The sequence below is a fragment of the Melanostigma gelatinosum genome, assembly GCF_949748355.1.
Source record: "Melanostigma gelatinosum genome assembly, chromosome: 21".
NCBI classification, from domain to species: domain Eukaryota; kingdom Metazoa; phylum Chordata; class Actinopteri; order Perciformes; family Zoarcidae; genus Melanostigma; species Melanostigma gelatinosum.
In genome coordinates, this window is record NC_136654.1 from 20,232,077 (window position 1) to 20,251,476 (window position 19,400).

The 19,400-nt window shown below is 45.0% G+C and overlaps 1 protein-coding gene across 1 annotated transcript in view; it reads left to right on the forward strand.

Annotated features, from left to right (window-relative positions):
* Positions 1-477: 477 nt before the first annotated feature.
* The window catches only part of atrnl1b (attractin-like 1b), a 50,510-nt gene continuing 31,587 nt past the window's right edge, over positions 478-19,400 (forward strand). The window contains exons 1-19 of the mRNA XM_079293695.1: positions 478-1,579; positions 3,940-4,023; positions 4,187-4,300; positions 4,494-4,622; positions 5,118-5,326; positions 6,062-6,236; positions 6,840-6,927; positions 7,230-7,491; positions 7,669-7,852; positions 7,956-8,110; positions 8,249-8,333; positions 8,467-8,681; positions 8,985-9,103; positions 9,230-9,362; positions 10,720-10,907; positions 11,863-12,076; positions 12,179-12,370; positions 16,068-16,301; positions 17,324-17,461. Coding sequence (XP_079149821.1) covers positions 1,329-1,579; positions 3,940-4,023; positions 4,187-4,300; positions 4,494-4,622; positions 5,118-5,326; positions 6,062-6,236; positions 6,840-6,927; positions 7,230-7,491; positions 7,669-7,852; positions 7,956-8,110; positions 8,249-8,333; positions 8,467-8,681; positions 8,985-9,103; positions 9,230-9,362; positions 10,720-10,907; positions 11,863-12,076; positions 12,179-12,370; positions 16,068-16,301; positions 17,324-17,461 — 3,169 coding nt within the window. The 5' untranslated portion in view covers positions 478-1,328. The remainder of the gene's footprint in view (positions 1,580-3,939; positions 4,024-4,186; positions 4,301-4,493; positions 4,623-5,117; positions 5,327-6,061; positions 6,237-6,839; positions 6,928-7,229; positions 7,492-7,668; positions 7,853-7,955; positions 8,111-8,248; positions 8,334-8,466; positions 8,682-8,984; positions 9,104-9,229; positions 9,363-10,719; positions 10,908-11,862; positions 12,077-12,178; positions 12,371-16,067; positions 16,302-17,323; positions 17,462-19,400) is intronic.

The following is a 19,400-nucleotide window of genomic DNA, read 5'->3' on the forward strand; positions in this document are numbered from 1 at the left end:
TTGTTAATATACTTTAAATTTTAACCAAAGAAACAAACAACAAAAATGAATTAATGTGCAAGTAGAGGACAAAATACTGGAAAGGTATGACTAGCCTACTTGTAGTTGAATAAGATTTCATGATATACATGATATAAAACAACACCAACTTATTACACAGAGCGTAAAGTCATTCTGAAATGTTCTCGGTTCCTTAAGTTCCTTAAGTTAGTACCGCTGTATTTTATTGAGAAGTGCTCTCTGCTTGTGAGATATTTAACACTTCAAGGACAAGGACCAAATGGTGTTCCGTGGTCAATAACCTATGAGCCTACGTTTGGAAACCTTTGACCTGAAAAAATTAAAACACATCCAGCTTTTAAATGCCGCATAAAATCGTCTGTTTTTTTTTTTGAGACTGTACCTTTAAATAGCACCCGTATCTAGTACGCATGCGCATCCTCTGTTTAGTTTTCTCCAACCTGATGAACTGTCTAGTGTCGCTGCGCTAGCAAACCCATCGGTTCCCGGGTTCTTGTCATGTTTTGAGAGCGACAGCGGGGCTTTTTCTCCACGGGAATACAAGGAAACACCACCGCACACTGCTGTCAACGTTTGAAAGAGCCTAAAATTTGCTGCGGGAACAGACCAGGAGGAGGACCAACAACAGTTCAAAGTATTTGCTCGATGCCCCCCTCCAGTCGGCAAGAATAGCCTTCCAGTTCCCACATCACACCACATCCATGTTGACTGCGGCAGCCTTCGCACTGGGTCCAGGGCTACGACACCACAGCCCCTTTGTTCTTCTGGGCCAAAGATCCGGCTAAATTGTAGCGGTTTTGTGGGAAGCGCCGTCGCATGTTTCATTAAACATCCCGGTGTCGGTGTGACGGATTGTTTACGCGTTAAAATGGCTGCTGGTAATAGAGAGTAGAGGTCTTGATTCACGTAGTGACGCTACGTTACCCAGCTGAGGCAAACGACTGTAAATAAACGACGTATGCTAACACATTATGTACCAGCTAGTCACAGTATTCAACGAGTTAGCCGCTTAATTAGATCAAATCGATGCTCGGCGTTTTTGGGTAGGTTCTTCCCAGAAGAGGAAGCGTGAAGAGGGGATTCCTCCCACTCCGAGTCGATGCATGCGGTTAAACAAGCAGCCCCTAAAAAAACCCTCTAACGTTACGTTTTCGTAGCCGGGCTTAGCTTAGCCGTAATGCCAATATGCATAATAATCAGCGAATATGCAGGACTTCTTTGTTGTAAGTGAAGCAGCCTGAGTAGCTGAGGCTCTCTCCCCCGGAGCAGACGTGAAGGCCCCGGGTCTTTTACTCGGCTTGGTAAAGATGCATCCCGGGGGGAAATGTAAGACGGAACTCTTTATTTTAGGACCCAAACCAGACCCCCACAGCGATCTGCGGGGCCTCAACAGATACCTGGTGGTCTATGTTTTGTTTTACTTTGTGCTGGTCACTCACGCGTCCCCGGCGAAACCGTGCGACAAGGATTGTCTCTCTGGGAAATGTGTCAACGGATCGTGCATCTGTGACCGAGGATGGGTCGGAGACCAGTGCCAGCACTGCCAGGGGAGGTTCAAGTAAGTGGCCATGCACTTAAAGTGATTCCATCTTTTACTAACACCAGATCACTTTATTGTTTGTCATAACTATCATCATATTCAGTTTTAAAAAATGGTCTGAGCCACTCAAAGTGGGTTAGGAGCTGATATAGGTAACCCAGTAGTGTCTGTTTTCAGTGTCAGTGTCAGTGTCAGTGGAGATCACTCAGCAAACAGACCTCGTTAATGAAAAAACTGCCTCAAATGACAAAATGAATCCCCGTGTTACACTTTGAATCAGTTAATAAGCCGACTGTTGCTCAAAACTTAACTTTACTTTTGAACGAGCGAGATGAAAGACCTGTTGAGCTCAGTGCCTGGAAGACACAGGTTTTTATTTCTAATGGGTATAAATATGGGAGAATTCTTAATGAAAATGCTTTGATTCATCACTAGCCAAAGCTTTGATAATGTGAACCCACAATGTTATATTTTAGGTTCTGATACAGGTAATTATTTGCATCATCCTTGATTGATTGGTCTATAAAATGTTGGAAAAGGGCTCATCAAACTTGACTGACTTATTCAAATTGCTTGTTGTGTTCGACTTAAAGTCCAAAACATGGTTTCTCTCTTTGCCTGTAGCCTCCCTCAGTCCTTCAATTAGTTGTAATTGTAATTGTAAGCATGGACCATACGACGTTATAGTGATTTCCTGCCAGAGGCGTTTGCATTGATTACAAATAAAATCCTTAAAAGACTAATTTTCTTAAGCTTTTAAGAAAGGAGCCTAAAGTCGCTGTGAGGAAACAAATTCTGCAACTCATTGATTTAGCCTTGCACCCTATATGGTGATGATGTCTATTGTTCCTAAATTGGAAGAATATGGGTTTTGATCAGCACAGGTACATGACATGTTAATGTCAAAAAAGTGCAATTCGTTTGAGTTTCACATAGTAATACGTAGTTAGGAAAAAGCAAGGAAATATTTCAACCTGAGAATAAACGTCAAACTGCTGTACAATAATATCTCGAGTGTGACTCTTGACAGGAGTCTGATGGCTTTTCAGTACACCTGAGGTGCAACAGAAGGGCTTTGATCACAGTAATTAGCATTGCCCCTGATGTGTCTGAGGTTTTGTATGGGTTGTCAATGAGGCATGTTGTCAGGGAATAACCCCCCCCCCCCCCCCCCCCCCCCCCCTTCACCTCGAGACAAACCACTAAAATGTTGGATTTCAACTGTTCGCTCTTCCGCAGTCAGTGGAACGGGGAACTGCACCACGGACAGTTAATACATGACCAATTAAACACGGCTGCATTGCAAGCTGCGGCTTCCCTCAAAAGGACCGGACATCACAAAAAAACAGAACAGTTTTTGGAAAATGTTTTCTGTCAGGTGTCAAGACCGTATCAAAAGCATAACATTGCATCTTTTATGAGATTGCAACCCATCTTTAGGCCATTATCCTGTCAGCAAACCTCCAAATGGAAAGTCATCTTGGATCATGTTACGCATCTAAAACAATGCGTGGACATAAAAGGGAATACGTTTCACTTTCTGTGTTACTCAGACCGCCCACGAGAGCCGGTATGTGTCTGTGAAGCTGGCCGAGTCAGAAATAACAGAACCGGGGCTCTCTGTAATGTCGAGGCCTGAACGGTATCAACTGACAGATTCATGCAGTCTTTGTCTCAACTTTGACTTCCAAAATGAGTTTTTTGTTTTTTTATCAAAGTCTATAATCTGTTGCAAAACCAGAAAATCCGTCACTGTGTCGAGAAAGTAGTTCTGTGTTATCTGTCTTCCTTGTGATGTGGGACAGTGATGCATTTCAATTTAAAAGTCATTTACCCACAGTGTACATCATTTGGGCTGTCTGCCATCCTCCATGCTGGTGTTTTTGTTTATTAATGATTTATACATTTTTCAATATTTCGGTTTCATCATAATTATCTTTTATTTAAATTTTTTCTTTCCTTTCCATTCATTGTTGTTTTTCTTTGTTTCTATTATCGCCTCTGTCCTTATTTCCTGTTACTATTATTAAGGGTTGTTAGTTTAAGAGGAGAAAAATGGAAGCAATCATATTAATTACACTTGGTATGACTCGCATCTGTCCTTTTAATAATATATATATGTTCATCGATCATTGTGACACACTACTGTGGTCTTTTGCGAGATGAATATTGAGATATTGTCTGGAGGCTTTAGCAGAAAGGAGCAGCTGAACCTTTTTCATGGCCTTAACTTAGGTGTGTGTGTGTGTGTGTGTGTGTGTGTGTGTGGCCTGTTGCTACTCTTACATGTTCAGCCATTGGAGGAACTGTCTGGATTTGAAATGCACTTCGACATGAGGAAAGGTATTATTGCTGCGCTGACGTCTGTGATCTTTCAGGTTGACGGAGCCCTCGGGATACCTCACCGACGGTCCAATCAACTACAAGTACAAAACAAAGTGCACCTGGCTCATCGAGGGCTAGTAAGTACTTCTGTCATTTGCCATGTTCTACTGAGGCCAAGTTTAATTACGTAGCATAAACTGATGAATGCAACTAAAATGAGCCAATCAGCGTCTCTGTTTAAGGAAGTGTACTTCTGTAATGTTTACTACCGAAACCCTTATTTAATTGTTTCCTCCGCAGTCCGAATGCGGTTCTCCGGTTAAGATTTAACCACTTTGCCACAGAATGTAGTTGGGACCACATGTACGTCTATGACGGGGACTCGGTATATGCCCCCCAGGTTGCTGTTTTCAGGTGAGGAAGTTTAATACGTATTGATTATAAACAGCTAATAAGTATTGGTTGGGTGGATGTTTTGTTAAGACGTGGGCATGATTATGTGGCTGTTTAATTTCCTCTTCACCTAGCAGGTGTCGGGTCTTTCTGATTTAGCAGAGCGTCGCGGCTTTGTTTCTGCTGCCAATGAACGTTGTGCCCTTCTGTACAGCGGCGTTATCGTGCCGGAGATCAGAGGAAATGAGACGGTTCCTGAGGTTGAGACGACTTCAGGCTACGCACTACTACACTTTTTCAGCGATGCTGCCTACAACCTAACAGGCTTTGAAATATTTTACTCGTAAGTATCCAAGCGCTCCATCTGAGCTGAAACTACAAACAAAACACGATTTTTAAGCCGTACATTGTTTCTACTTTTAGAGTTGGATGAACATTGAGGTTTGGTTTTAGGCTGTAACCTGAGTTAAAAGACATTTTTCAGGTTTTTCATTGATTGATTTTAAAGCTGCAGTTGGCCGTATTCCAGGTCCATTTATGTCTCCCAGCTGCTGATTGATGGTAGAATGCTTCTGCGTCCCACACATGTCAGAAACAAAGAGGCTGGTACAAGTGCTTTTTCTGCTGGACTAAAACCTGCAGCAAAAATCACTATTAATCGTTAGTGACCTGCTCAATAGTTTTTCAATCATTACTAATCCTTTTATCCGCCGCACCTTTTCCAAACACTAGATGATACTCATCAACCTTCCTCAGTCTCCAAGTAAAAGTCTGTGAGCAGCCTAAATAGTGCAATGCAGTGTTGGATAAACGAAAACACACGCATCCTTCTGTGCAGGATCAACTCTTGCCCCAATAACTGCTCCGGCCACGGGAAGTGCACCCCCGGTAACTCGGCCGCCAGCAGAGTGTACTGTGAATGTGACAAGTATTGGAAAGGCGAGGCCTGCGACATCCCCTACTGCAGGAACAACTGCGGCAGCCCCGACCACGGCTACTGCGACCTCACCGGGGAGAAGTTGTGCGTCTGCAACGACAGCTGGCAAGGTAACAGTGAGCTCCGCCCAAATCCCCCCCCCCCCAAAAAGATGTCTGCAAACACCCGGGTCTCAAAGAATGTTCTTCCACTGTCAACGTAGTTTAGTCGTCGGATTGTTTCGTAGAGACAAAAGATTTGAAAAGTAAAGGGGGAAACAAACACTGACTGATGAATCATATGCAACATACTTTTGCAATCGCAGGTTGTTAGACGCCGTCACTCCTCCCGTGTCCGGCGGTTGCGTCGGAAGATGTAATGAAGACCGCGTTAGCAGACAAGTGTGAACAGCTGTGTTGATTCGTGTCATAATGCTGATTGGTAACACGCCGATAAGCCCTGTGACAGAGTGTAATTATGTGCCGCCAGCTGGAGGGAAACAAATGCTTTCACGCGATGAAACTTGACAGAATCGTCAGCAGAGGCATGCGTTGTTGTTTTTCAGCACGGCCTTCATTCTCACTCACACACACACACACAGTTTAACATATTCACACCTCCCTGCCTGTCATGTTCGGTTAAGGGGAGTGGTCTTGCTTTTGTTTAGGTCTGAGAGCGGCATGTTTGCTCTTCAAAGTTTCTCTCGGCAGGAATGAAAGTATGCGTCTGTCCCTGAAAGAGATTCGGCGTCATTCGGTGCTTTGTCTAAACATAGAGCGCTTTCATTTTGGAAACGTTGAGCCATGAACTTCAGTTGCCTTGTTGTTGCCTCGATGCTGACATTTCTTTCTCCTGTTGTCTTGTAGGCCCAGACTGCTCGCTAACCGTACCTTCGACCGAGTCCTTCTGGGTGCTACCGAGCGTCAAGCCCTTTGGCACGTCGCTCGCCAGAGCTTCCCAGAAGGCCGTGGTGCAAGATAAGGTCATGTGGGTGGTGGGTGGATACGCCTTCAACTACAGCTCCTTCCAGATGATTCTCAAGTAAGTAGCATTAGCACAAGTATGTGTGTCGCTCCGATGTCCAGTCCACTGCACAATGGCGATCAACCAAACACCGACGCACGCTATGTCCACCAAATGTATCATCTTTATTGCCGTTTACGTTTTCATAGCCCATCTAGATTTCTTTCTTTTGCTCCGTTAAAAGCCCCATTCACTTAGCTAAATTGAGAATTTAGTATTTAGTGTTCTTGATGACTCTCCAGATAAAATGCAGAACTGAGTTCTGCGCTGCTGAGTCATATCCTGGCTCAGAGTTAACCGTTTTCGTCTTCTTTGAGTGGACAGGCTCTCTCCATCTGCTCCAACTATGTGTTCATCATCAGGTGCAATGATTCCTAAAATATATCCTGAGCCTCCAAAAGGATTTTATAATATATGACCGTTGTGGGCTGATATGACCAGCTGTCCTGTTTTATTGTGCGTGCCCACAAACATTTATTCTCCCGTGTTCATCAAAGGGCAAAACTGCTCCCTTTTGTGATTACATCAGCTGCTCGTTGGTTAAAAATGAATTGATGTGAAGGGACAAGCTAAGTGCTTGCAGTGTTTCTGCATGAATGTTCTGTTGCTTTTGCTCTGCAGTTACAACCTGGAGAGTGGCATCTGGAACACAGTTCCCATCAACAGTGGCCCTGTGCCGAGATACGGCCACTCAGTTGCTGCCTACCAGGTAAACACACAGATATGGCTCAATCTGGAGTCAAAACAGTCTCTCTGGGAAGCTAATGTTGGCAGGAAGGCGGGAGAATTAGAATTTGGGGGCGAAACAGCAATAAAAGTTTGCCCGCACCAAAAGTAAACCACACAAGTCACTTTCATGTGATTCGATAAATTTAACAGTAAGAAGATGAAGGAATGTCAACTAAACAGGCTTGTTTGAAAAGGTGCATTTTATACCGTGTTTTGACCAAAGTCGGTGTTTGATTTCACTCTTGTTTCAGCATCATTTTTACTCCACTCTGCTCTTTTCAGGACGACATCTACATGTTTGGTGGGAAACTGGAGGCGGGCTGGGGTAACGTGACGGACGAGCTGTGGGCGTTCAACGTGCCCAGTCGGACCTGGCAGCGGAGAAACCCCGTGGTTGGCCCACCGGCCCAGGCTCAGATCTACGCTGTGGGGGGTCACTCGGCCCACTGCGTTCCACTAGAGGAGGGCGAGGCCATTATGCTGGTCATCTTTGGCTACTCCCCCGTCTACAGCTATGTCAGCAACGTCCAGGAGTACAACCTGCGTGAGTCACAGCTTTAACACACTTGTTTGTTTTCTCACTCTTATCAGCTCTCTACATTTCATATCCCTCCCATCGCATGAAAAAACGATTTGCTTGGGACTTCTATTTCCTTTCATAAAGTACAAAACGGGCGGCTTCATTCGAATTAAAAGCTTCCCGTCTGTGTGTCCTTGTCAGGTTCCAACACGTGGCTGGTGCCTGAGACTAAAGGCGCCGTCCCCCAGGGAGGTTACGGCCACAGCAGCACGTATGACGGCGCCAGTGGTAGCGTGTACGTCCACGGAGGCTATAAGGCGGTGCCTGCCAACAAATACGGCCTTGTTGATGAACTCTACCGCTACGACGTTAACACCCGGACATGGTAAATCAACACATTTATGCATTCACGTCTTTGTACGCGACACTGTTTGTTCAATAGTTTCTCGTTACGCTTGCCCGTGAAACACTCGTCACGTGTGTTCTAGGTTCATTCTGAGAGAGAGCGGCTTTCCGCGCTACTTGCACTCTGCCGTGCTCCTCAGCGGCACCCTGCTCGTCTTTGGCGGCAACACGCACAACGACACGTCACTCAGCAGCGGCGCCAAGTGTTTCTCCGCCGACTTCCTTGCCTACGACATTGGTAGGACTCTCGTATTATTCTGGACATCCGGTGGTGTCGGTAGCTTGAATATATGTTCGTTAAAAGACCCTCTCTGTGTCGTGAGCACAGAGACAAAGCGGATGCTCCCTGACATGTACCGTCTCGTGTTTTCCTCAGCTTGTGATGAGTGGAGGCTCCTGCCCAAACCGGACCTGCACAGGGATGTCAACCGCTATGGTCACTCTGCTGTGGTCAGCAATGGGTGAGTCTCTCTCAATGGAATCTGCAAAAAACAAAGATCCCCCCCCCTCTCTGAAGTTATAAAAATAGAACAGTCAAGTTTTTCTTTATTTTGTTCCTTCCAGTTTATACTCTGCTGTCACCATTTCTTTCAGGTCCATGTATTTGTTTGGGGGCTTCTCCGGCGTGCTGCTCAACGACGTGCTTGTTTACCGACCCCCCAGCTGCCAGGCCTTCTTGGCAGAGGAGGGGTGTGTGAAGGCTGGGCCAGGGGTCCGCTGCATCTGGAGCAGAGGCCACTGTCTCCCCTGGGAACCCAGCATGGCTGATGGGAGCCTCGCTCCTGCCCCATTCTGCCCCCCTAAAGCTGGTGAGAGAGAGATAGACATCCAAAGTTTTAAGAAATAATATTTCCAAGCCAATCTGCTCTTCCACACTTCTCCTTAAGAGTGACAACACAGTCATTTAGGCTCTCAGCTATTCCAAATGACTCACATTTTTTTTTTTTTATATTGTCAACTAGTTACACGCAAGTTCCAAAGAAAATGTTTACTTTCTTATTCCCGAGGAACTATTTCCATCTATTTAAAATGAAATACTTTTTAGGTCTTCCAAAAAACATCATATAAACCACTCATTGCTGCTGTTGTACCTCTCCCTGTATCTTGCTCAGTCACAGTGGACGAGCGGTGCTACCGGTTCTCAGACTGCGCCAGCTGTACGGCCAACACCAACGGGTGCCAGTGGTGCGACGACAAGAAGTGCCTCTCCGCCTCTAGCAACTGCACCTCAGTGAGTGGTCCAACAGGGGGCGTCGGCGCTCTTCTGAAACTCCAGTTCAACTCTTCCCGATCCATCTTAAATTCAACGCTTTAACCGCCCCGCCTGTTCTATTCTCGCCTCTCTTTTTGTCCGTAGAACGTGAGGAACTTCACAGAGTGTCCGGTGCGGAACGAGCGGCTGTGCAGCAAGCTCGCCAACTGCAAGAGCTGCTCGCTGAATCTCAACTGTCAGTGGGACCAGAATCAGTCGGAGTGCCACGCTTTGCCAGGTAAGATGGACGTCGGACCCCCAAGCACGTTTCCGTACGCACGCACGAACACACACACACACACCATGGTCACGTTTGCTGTGTCTGTTTGTTGCTGTAAGTGTAGCACTTACTATTGCACATGATCTCCTTGAGCTCATCGGTGAAATCTGATGTAAGACTTAACGCGTCATAACACAAAGCAGTCACTTGTGTTGTGAGGTGATGTTGCGTTCACCGTAATAAATGCCTTCACTGACATTCAGACCCGAAGGGAATATTTAAACCGATATTTATTAAGTTTAGGATTTGTACATTGTATTGTAAACAGCATTTAGTATTTGCAGGGATGTACTTTCAAGATGTCAGCCTGATGTTGTTTATCAGTTCTGGCAGATTATTAAGTTTACCTCCCCCCCGAATGTTGACTCAGACTGAATCTGAAGAATTATCCATCAATTTTCAGTTCGGGAAGCCTTGTCGCCTCGGGGATTGTTGCAGCAGTGGGAGCTGCAAAGTGTGTGTGTGTGATTCTGATGCCTGAAAGGGAGTCTCGGCACGATTCGTACACTTCAAATGGATCCATGCCGCCATCCACATGCACTTGCACACACACACATCTAAATGAGAGCCACCATATTTTTATGAGAAGAATTAATTAACTGGCAGTTTGGCTTCCAAAAATCACTCCATCTCTCCAAGGTAAATAAGTACGGATTACACTCCCTCTAAATCTATCACACACACACACAGATACACACTAAGTCCTAAATATTAGGCCCCTACGGTTTTGAAGAAGAACGTCCTGCAATCTGCGTACATGACTACCGGTATATTCTTTTTTCCTGATAGAATGGTGCCCCTTCGTTGAGCAGTATTTATCTAACGATTTAACTTCTAGTTTAAAACATCAATAAGTCATGTTTTTATAACAATGTAACAAGTGAGAGGTGTGAAGACGATGTGAAAAAAAAAATGATCCCAGTCACTTTCACACAGTGAGGAATACAGCTTATTGACTAAACACTGGTACCGGATCGGTACTCGGTATCGGCCGATACCCAAAGCTCAGGTATCGGTATTTGGACTGATGAAGTCGGGTCAGTGCATCCCTAGAAGCTACAAAAACCCACTGTACACAACCTGCTCAGCACCAAATGGCCGACAGATGAAGGAAGAGATTAAACGGCGAAATAATTAGATATTTGCTGCAGGAGTTGGTAACTGTTGGCTGTGTAAACGGCAACTGCTCTTGCAGTATTTGCAGGTATAATCATGTCTGTCTTACAGATTTAAGGGAAATAAAGGGAGAGTAGGCCTGTATTGTTACTAACATAATAATAACATCATCATACATCAGGCTCTTTCCCTTTTCCAGCCCAGCAGTGCAATGAGGGATGGAGCCAGGTGGGGGAAGCCTGCCTGAGGATCAACTCCAGCCGCGAGAGTTATGACAACGCCCAGCACTACTGCAAAAACCTCAACGGAAACATCGCCTCGCTCACCACCTCCAAACAAGTGGACTTTGTGCTCGAGGAGCTGGAGAAGCTCCAGCAACTAGACAAGGTAAATATAAATCAAATTAAGCCTGCAGTCAATACTGTATCAAATGAAGTCGGATACATTTTCAGGTATCGTCAGATGCCGGCTGATTGGTTTATGCGGCTTACAATTTGGCGTTGAGCTGACAGAAGGGAACGGGGGAGTGATTTTCTGCTCGTCGAGCCTGTCAGCAACTCATCAGGGTTCTGCATTCGGGGATGATTTTCCTCCTGATCAGTTTTGTACATGCGCCGGCTCTGTTTTCCGTCTGATTGCAGCTCTGCTTTTAGCGTAATTTCTGTCTTTCAACCACTTTCCATCGAATTGTTTCCACTTTCCACGCAGACTACATGGTTTGTTTTTGACTATGATGCAATTACAAGTTGACGACAAATACAACAATGCTATGCTTGAATTTCGGCGATACAGCACCTGACAAATAAGACTACGATGCTCAACACCCCACTTAGTTTTGTTTTGCCTTGTTTGAAATATTTTATCCATTTCTAACACCGTCACAGTTTCTTCTTTCTGTGACTCGTGACTCGCTGTCTGTAGCAACAGTCGTAAGCACAAAAGATGAAACGCTCTTTTGGGCAAACACTCACCTTCTCATCTCGCCACAGCTCCACACATCCACCCTCTCACTGAAAGATAATTGTGGAGTCGACTGATGATTTTAGTTTGGCTGCTCCATTCATTAGGATGTCATTTGTTGTCAGTCTGCTGGGTTGAAGTGTTTGTTCCAAACAGAACCTTGGCATGCCATTTCCCATCATTTCCCCATTACATTACAAGTCGAATCCTGAAGGCAAACAAGTAATCATATCTGTGAAATTATTTTCAGTCGACTTTTAATGGCGTTCTTGGTTCCTCGGGTGTAAACAGCCCGCCGGAGGCAGAGTTGTGACACTGTATCCTACGTTTGTGACTTGTTCGGTCTTCGCATGTTGAGCCTTTTTTCGCCGTGTGTCCACAGCGGCTGTCTCCCTGGGTGGGCCTGAGGAAAATCAATGTGTCGTACTGGGGCTGGGAGGACATGTCTCCCTTCACCAACAGCAGCCTGCGCTGGCTGCCTGGCGAGCCCAGTGACTCTGGGTTCTGTGCCTACCTGGAGGAGCCTCAGGTGTCCGGCCTCAGGGCCAATCCGTGCACTGCCACTGCCCACGGCCTCATCTGTGAAAAAGCGATCGGTGAGAGACGCTCGCAAGTATATACAACATTAATATGTCACCTGAAATGGGGAAAAAAAAGACTCATTATCCTTTATTTCTGTTTTGCCCTCTCCTGTCCAGGAAACCCCAATCTGAGTGTCCGTCCAGCCTGTAAGAAGCCTTGCTCGCTGCACACCAAGTGTGCCAACTGTACCAGCCAGGCCATGGAGTGCATGTGGTGCGGCAGTGCGCAGCGCTGCATCGACTCCACCGCCTACGTCATCTCGTTTCCCTATGGCCAGTGTCTGGAGTGGCAGACTGGAGACTGTGTGGGTGAGTGTCTTTCACTGAACTTAATCTAGATGAGACTTCTTTGAAGTCCACAGTCTGGCATTAAGGTGGTCGGCAGCAAGCTTTCTGTAAGAAGTCAATGTTCATCACTGCCAGAAAACAGCTTGAAGTGGAAGGTGTTTGTGTCCGAGGGAAAACGGTATTAGTTTCCTGTGATTGGCGTTTGTAGCGTTTTGTTTTTTTCTTCTTTTCTTTGTAATGGCCAATTACTCTCGTATGTTGTCGCCCCCCCCCCCCCAACTGTTAGATTTCCCTGTTGACCGAGCTGCAGAGGGACTGTTACTGTTAGCCGGCCTTAAGTGGTTTAAAGACAGTCAGGAATCAGGGAACTGTTTCACACAAGCCTACAAACACCTACAACCAGAGAAAGATGATAGGAATGGCTGCACATACAGTAATGTTCTTGTGGGATTCAGGAATAGATGAGCCCGAGGCCACTTTGACAACTTTATGGTATAGTTGCAGTGCAATTCGGTAATAATCCAAAACCCTCAGTGTCAGAAACAAACAGAATCAAAGTGCTCTCTTTTCAGGCAGTACCATAATCATATCATTCTTAACGCTCTAAAGATTACTGTATGTACATGTCCATGTCATATCCTGAACATGTTTTCTAGAGTTCATAATTGAATGTGATAGCTCATTTTATCCCCTTAATTCCTCATAAAACACAGATTACAAGGCGCTTTACACTCAAAACAAACAAGTGATGAAGAAAATCACAGCAAAAAAAAAAAGGCGGGGATTACCTGTCGGGGTTGGATAGATGGCGTAATAGGTTTAGATTCAAACACGAAACAATGTCTCACAACAACAAAACGCATCTCCTTCTTATTTGTTCCTGTGTCCTAAAGTAAACTGAATAAGTACTGGACACACACACACACACACACACAGAGGTAAAGCAGTTAACAGTGTTTCCACCGCACAGTGGTAAGTTGATCAGAGAGATCCCTCACCCGAAGGCCGCTGCTGCGTGATGTATGAATTATCCCCGTGGTCGTGTCAGATCGTAAAAAAAAACGTCTCTGGTCAGTTTAGCGGGTAACAAATTTAGGGAGCTGAGGGTGCGGCCTGAAATTCATTTGTGTCAGCTGGTGTTGGGTTACCCGGAGACGCTGCTGTGCGCCGTGGATATGTGTCTTGAGGAATTTGTCTGTTTTTTGGCGTAGAGGACGGAGAAGGGCATCCAATAAATTCTTTATTTTTCGCTCTGTCAGACTTCGCTCCTCCACATTCACTCTAAAAGTGTCAGTCACCACTTGAGTCTTGAATTACCTCGCTTACTTTATTTGTTTCCTCTTGGTGCATAGAGAGGCCTTCTTTATGCCGAGTACACTGCTTACATGTACTTCAGACCGAGGAGAAGTGGCCTGGTTTGGCTTTGAAAGGGCGGACTGTGATTAACAAGAAAAAATAGTCTAATTCTGCAGATAATTTAGCAGATCTGACAAGTAGTTGTTCTTTGTGAGTCACTAATAGTTGTTTGTTTATTTGCCGTCGGGAACTCTAGTTCTAGTGGTTTCTAACTGTCATGATTCCGAACGTCTCCTCCGCGTCTGCGTAGCCATATCTTCCACATCAAACAGTCAGACCAAACGCATCGCCGTCACATCTCTGCCGCGAACTTCTGTCTGTTTCATCAACAAAAAGCTAATTCCCCCCCGAAGCTGCTTTTACTTCAGACAGACTTTTAAACATGCACGGTCGAGTTGACTTTCTCTTTTTCCTCGGGGCTTGAATTGATCTTTGATAACGGGACCGGCCGGTGTGCTCCACTGTGTCTGTTGCTACGATGTACTGTACAATTGTTGTGTTAATTTTTCAAGCCAAAATGGCAAATATTTGCATTATTGAGATGGAAGAAGTTGAAATGGTGCAGCCCTAACATATGATGGTAAAATCAATCTCTACATTTTGGACTGTTGGTGGGATGATGTCACCTTGGGCTCCTGGGAATTTATGATTTCTAATTCATAATTTTCACAAAGGAAAACAAATCATGACTTGAGAAAATAATCTGCAGATTATGAAAATAACCACGAGTTGCAACCCAAGCTGAGAGACAGCTGTTATAATAAGAGCAACCCCTTCTGATTAGTTGATTCATGTGTTTTATGTTTTTATTGTTAAAAAAAGCCATGAGTAAGTTTTAACTACTCATCATTCTGAATATCTGCCATCGCAATATTCACTAATATGCTTTATGAGTATGTCCGCATACTCGTAAGGGTACTTGTTGATTTAAATCAACGTTTGCCGTCTGTTGATTGCAGGGTGCTTTAAAAAGACATGTCAAGACGCAGAAAAAAACACAGATATTGAAGCGGTGGAGGTCGTCCTTTTGATCAATACTCTTTGTAGGCTCTGGAGGCGGGAACACTTTGCGAGCAGCGCAACAGCCCGCAGACGCAGTTTAAAGTAAATGTACCGGTAACCACAGGAGACGTTTGGACAGCAGAGTGGATGTCAAATAAACAGATCTCATAAAGGCTGAGCCTCCAGAGTTTTACCTTCAAAGACATTTTGATGTCATTTGTGAAAGTTCCACATTTTAAAAGGCAACATGAAAACATTCAGACCTGACATTGCGAGTTGAGAGACTCGGGGGTCCAGGAGTGCAGGTTATATTTGTATAACATACGCATGCTTGACCACATCGAGTCGTTCGTGCTCACACATGTTGATCGTCTTAATTCCATGGGGGTTTCGATTTTACGGCAGATTTTGTCTTTTTAACATCACTTTTGTTTTCTTGGCGAGACAGAAGTCTTCGTCCTCCTGCTTCGTTTCCTTCGACTGGTATGCGAGCGAGAGAGAAATCTGCCACTTTGCGTCCAGTCGTCAAAACAAACTCAAATTGCTTTTCAGTGCTTCTGTACTGATTGTTCTCGCGTTGTCATGGTTTCACATCCATTATTGGAATAGCTGGAGATTTGTTTGACATAAACTGAGGTAAAAAGCACTCAGTGTTTGTCCCCCCCCCCCCCCCCCCCCCCCCCCCCCCCTCCTCTCGTGTGTCTATCTGGCAGGCAAGTGGCGGCGCTGAAACTTGTCAGGCAATTTAGTGGCCTGAAAGTTCACCCCCGCACACAACAGCATTGGTCCTTTGGGTTTCTGAGTTCAGAGCGAGGTGCCACTTCACACATCACATTTAAACTTCTCATTGAACTTTTGCTCAAGTCCCAAACTTTTCACCGGCCCTGGTTTCTGGCTCATCTCTTGGCCTCGTCTCCCCTCAATCAGCTGTTAAATGCTCAGCACTTGCTTCTTATCATCTTATGGGCTCTTAAATCTGTTGTCCTGGCAGCTCATCAGATAACCAGCTTGTGTCTTCAGTGCGGAGCACATTAATGCTCCTTAATCTGCAGGTGCTGTTAAATGCTAAGAAATGACTGAAGTTGAAAATAGAACCCTGAAAGCAACATCCTTCAGGACTTTTGTTTACGGCAACTTTGGGTCTTGTTGTTACAATTAGCAGCCTGCTGTTTGTTTCAAGGCGACGACACCGGTAAATACATTTTCAAATGAGAAGGAACAGACAAATGTGGCAAACGAAGATAGAATACGCTTTTGGAATTGAAATCCTTGAGCAGAGGAGTGCAGCAGGAATGGAAACTTTCTAATATGATAAGAAAGAAATACAACACAAGTCTCTCACCCGTCGTCTCTCCTTCAGCCCAGAACTGTTCAGGCCTGCGGACATGTTCCCAATGCTTGGAGCAGCCCGAGTGCGGCTGGTGCGGCGATCCCAGCAACACAGGGAAGGGCCTCTGCACGGAGGGTTCCTACCGAGGGCCGATGAAGAGGCCGGCGAAGCAGGGCCAGCCGATCCAGTCCGGGGACATGATCCTGGAGCCGGGCATCTGCCCCAAAGACAAGGGCTACGAGTGGGCCTTCATCCACTGCCCCGGTAAGGGATCCACTTCCTGATCAGGTCATTTGTCATCAGCGTATCGACTGTCAAAAGATGTTCTTATCAAGGCTTCTTGTTACAGCATCCGCTATGCAACTAATCCCTCCCTGCTGACTCTATGCAACCTTATGCTCGTGTGCCATTTAATGCCGTCATCAAGCCCCACTCCATACGACCACGTCACGTAAGACGATGACATAATCACAGCTAGCTGTAATATGAGAATGTGCTCGGTGGTATCAGTAATTCGATAAATCTGAGCGACACGTAAAGGAGTTTTAGTTATTTTTCCTTATTGTGGGTTTAAGCCTTCAGGTGCACGCCTGAATGTGTCTTTGAATTCAATTTTTCACTCTCAATGGTGGACTTAATTGTAACAATCCATATGTACTGTGGCTGAAAATCTATTTCAAACAAGGTTAACTTCCTTAAAACAACCACTTATTATTTGTCTACAGCCTTTTTCAATTAGATGTTGTATCTGTACAGAAATGCAGCTTCGTTAAAAGTTGCAGCCATTATAATTATTTTAGAAGGCCAGTCTGATTAAATAGTAATTAAGATGACATGGCAGGCACAAGCTACTGACAGCTCTGATGTGTCTGTGGCTTTTCCAGGAAGCAATAACAACAACAACAACAACACTCGGTGTAAATTTAGTTGGGCTGGTGTCAAAGCCTAGCTGTCCTAGTCTACAGGGAGCAAGATCAAAATGATTGTGTGATTTTGACACACATTATTCAAAACTAGCTTGCAGAATGACGGAGAAGCTTGTGACCGCAAACATGTTGGCAGAAATTCAACCTTGTCGTCCCTCATCATTAAAATGAAAATACAAATCCATGTTGGTCTTGCCTTGTGTTAGCTTGCCAGTACAACCAAAAACAAGGTTAATCTGACATTTCATTTTCACTCGTCTACTAAATATGTAGCTGAAAGGCAGAAAGTTAACCCTGACGTTGCAGAAAGTTAACCCTGACGTTGCATGAATCCATAACCGCTCTCTGTTTCATTCTCAGCGTGCCAGTGTAACGGCCACAGCACCTGTGTGAACGGCAGCGTGTGCGAACAGTGCCGGAACCTCACCACTGGTCCTCAGTGCCAGACCTGCATGCCCGGTTATCACGGAGACCCGACCAATGGCGGCAAATGCCAGGGTGAGTTACTCTGCACGCGTCAGACTTTCATGGATTCACTTGATATCCTTTTGGTGAAGCGGTCAAGTCACGTAGTTTCCCTCCCTTTAACTTCTCTTAATCATCTGTATGCATTTCATTTAAGCTGAACACATGCAACAAATTAAATTCTCTGTGTTCTTTTATTTGGACCAGCTGGTGTGTGTGTGTGTGTGTGTGTGTGTGTGTGTGTGTGTGTATTAAACTCTTCGAGGACTATTATTAAGCTATTGAATTCTAATTAGTGCATCGTGTGATAAACATCCAGTAGTACAGCATCTTAACCAACAGAGGGCACTATTGTGTATTGATAAGAATTGGTGGCGGTTTGTCTGTCCTGTTTGATTAACGGGAATATTCCTCCATATGTTGGTTTCATAAAGTGTTGACAGAAAAACAAGGAAAGGTAAAAGAGACATCTGGTCTCCGTTGGTTTATTTTGTTGCTGTGTTAACTCACCAGCCTCACTAAAGGTTAACGGTGGTTTCCTGACATGAGAGCAGATGTGGAGGTGACGCTGAAGATCAAATACTGACTTCTTGTGTTTCTGTGTTTTCTGTCGCACCCTAAAGCCCTGCTTTGCGTCATGCATCGTAATTGCGGATGGAGGGAGAATACACACACACACACACACGTATGTTGTGAAACATTAACAATATAAAAGCATGATACAAATTCCAACACACATCCACAATGATTTAATTGTTGTAATTGTCAGGGTGTGGTGCTCGGGTTTTTTTTTTTCTCTCTCTGGATATAAAACTGCTTCGATTGAGATGTGAATCGCACATCATGCAGATTTATTATCCGTGTCCTGCTCGCTGCAGAATAAATTTACTGTGGAGTGACTGCGAACCATCATTTATACGGCATTCATGTTTTCGAAGCAAAAACACACATCATGCTTGCTGAATTTAATGTGGGGAATGGGTGTAAACAAAGGAACGTGCATTTCAGTGAATATGAAATGACTGCATAGCAGTCTCAGGGTATTGGTAAGTAAATATAGATTCAGTGGTTCCATGTCGAGAGGAGCTTTACCCACACTGGCCCCTTATGAGACATGAATAGCATTCCTGAGAAATTACATGGAAGCTATTGTTTGAACTGTCAGACTGTGAGCCACACACACACACATCTGGGAGCTTTCTGCTCTCAGATACCATCTGTCAATGCATCGGCTATATCTGTAACCCGTAAAGTGAAACTACACAGGTAGTGACGGGAATATCCTTCCCATTCTTTCGGCGCCTGAGGACAAAATGACTCAAAGTCATTATGTGTCATTACTGCATGCAAATAGACAGGGGACCCATTGCATATTCAATGTTTGTTCTACGCACGGCGGGCACGTAGCAAACCCCTCCCTATCCAGTGTGGCTCGCACACAGTAAGTACAACTAACTCGCTGTTTCGCCAGCTGTCAATAACAAGAAGTGCAGAAAGAAAGTGCTGTGACTCTGTCTAAAAGCAGTCCTGTCACCTGAAATATTCACATGTACCATCTCGGGGAAATGTGCTGGAAGAAGTTTCAGCACTGTGTCCACTGACCCTTCTGTAATACACCGTCTCAGTGTTTTAAAGCTCTGTCAACTGAATAGGAAGAGGTGAGTTCTTTTTTGAAAGGCTGCCACACTAGAAGCACTCTTAAGGAGTCAATTCACACGTCTGTATTCCACACGCACCCCAGTGCCTTGCAGGTATCGTGGTGTCCTATCTAGGGGGGGGGGGGCATATTTCTCCATCATGTCTCAGACTTTCAGTTCAGCCAATCTTTTGGGAAATACACTAGTTTGCCATTCTTACCCAGATGAATATCAGTTTCATCGCTGCGTGTTCAGTAGAGCAGGAGAGATGTCGGTAGCTTAGCACAAACACTGCAAGCAATGGGGAAACTGCTAGCCTAGTGCTTAAAAGTGTG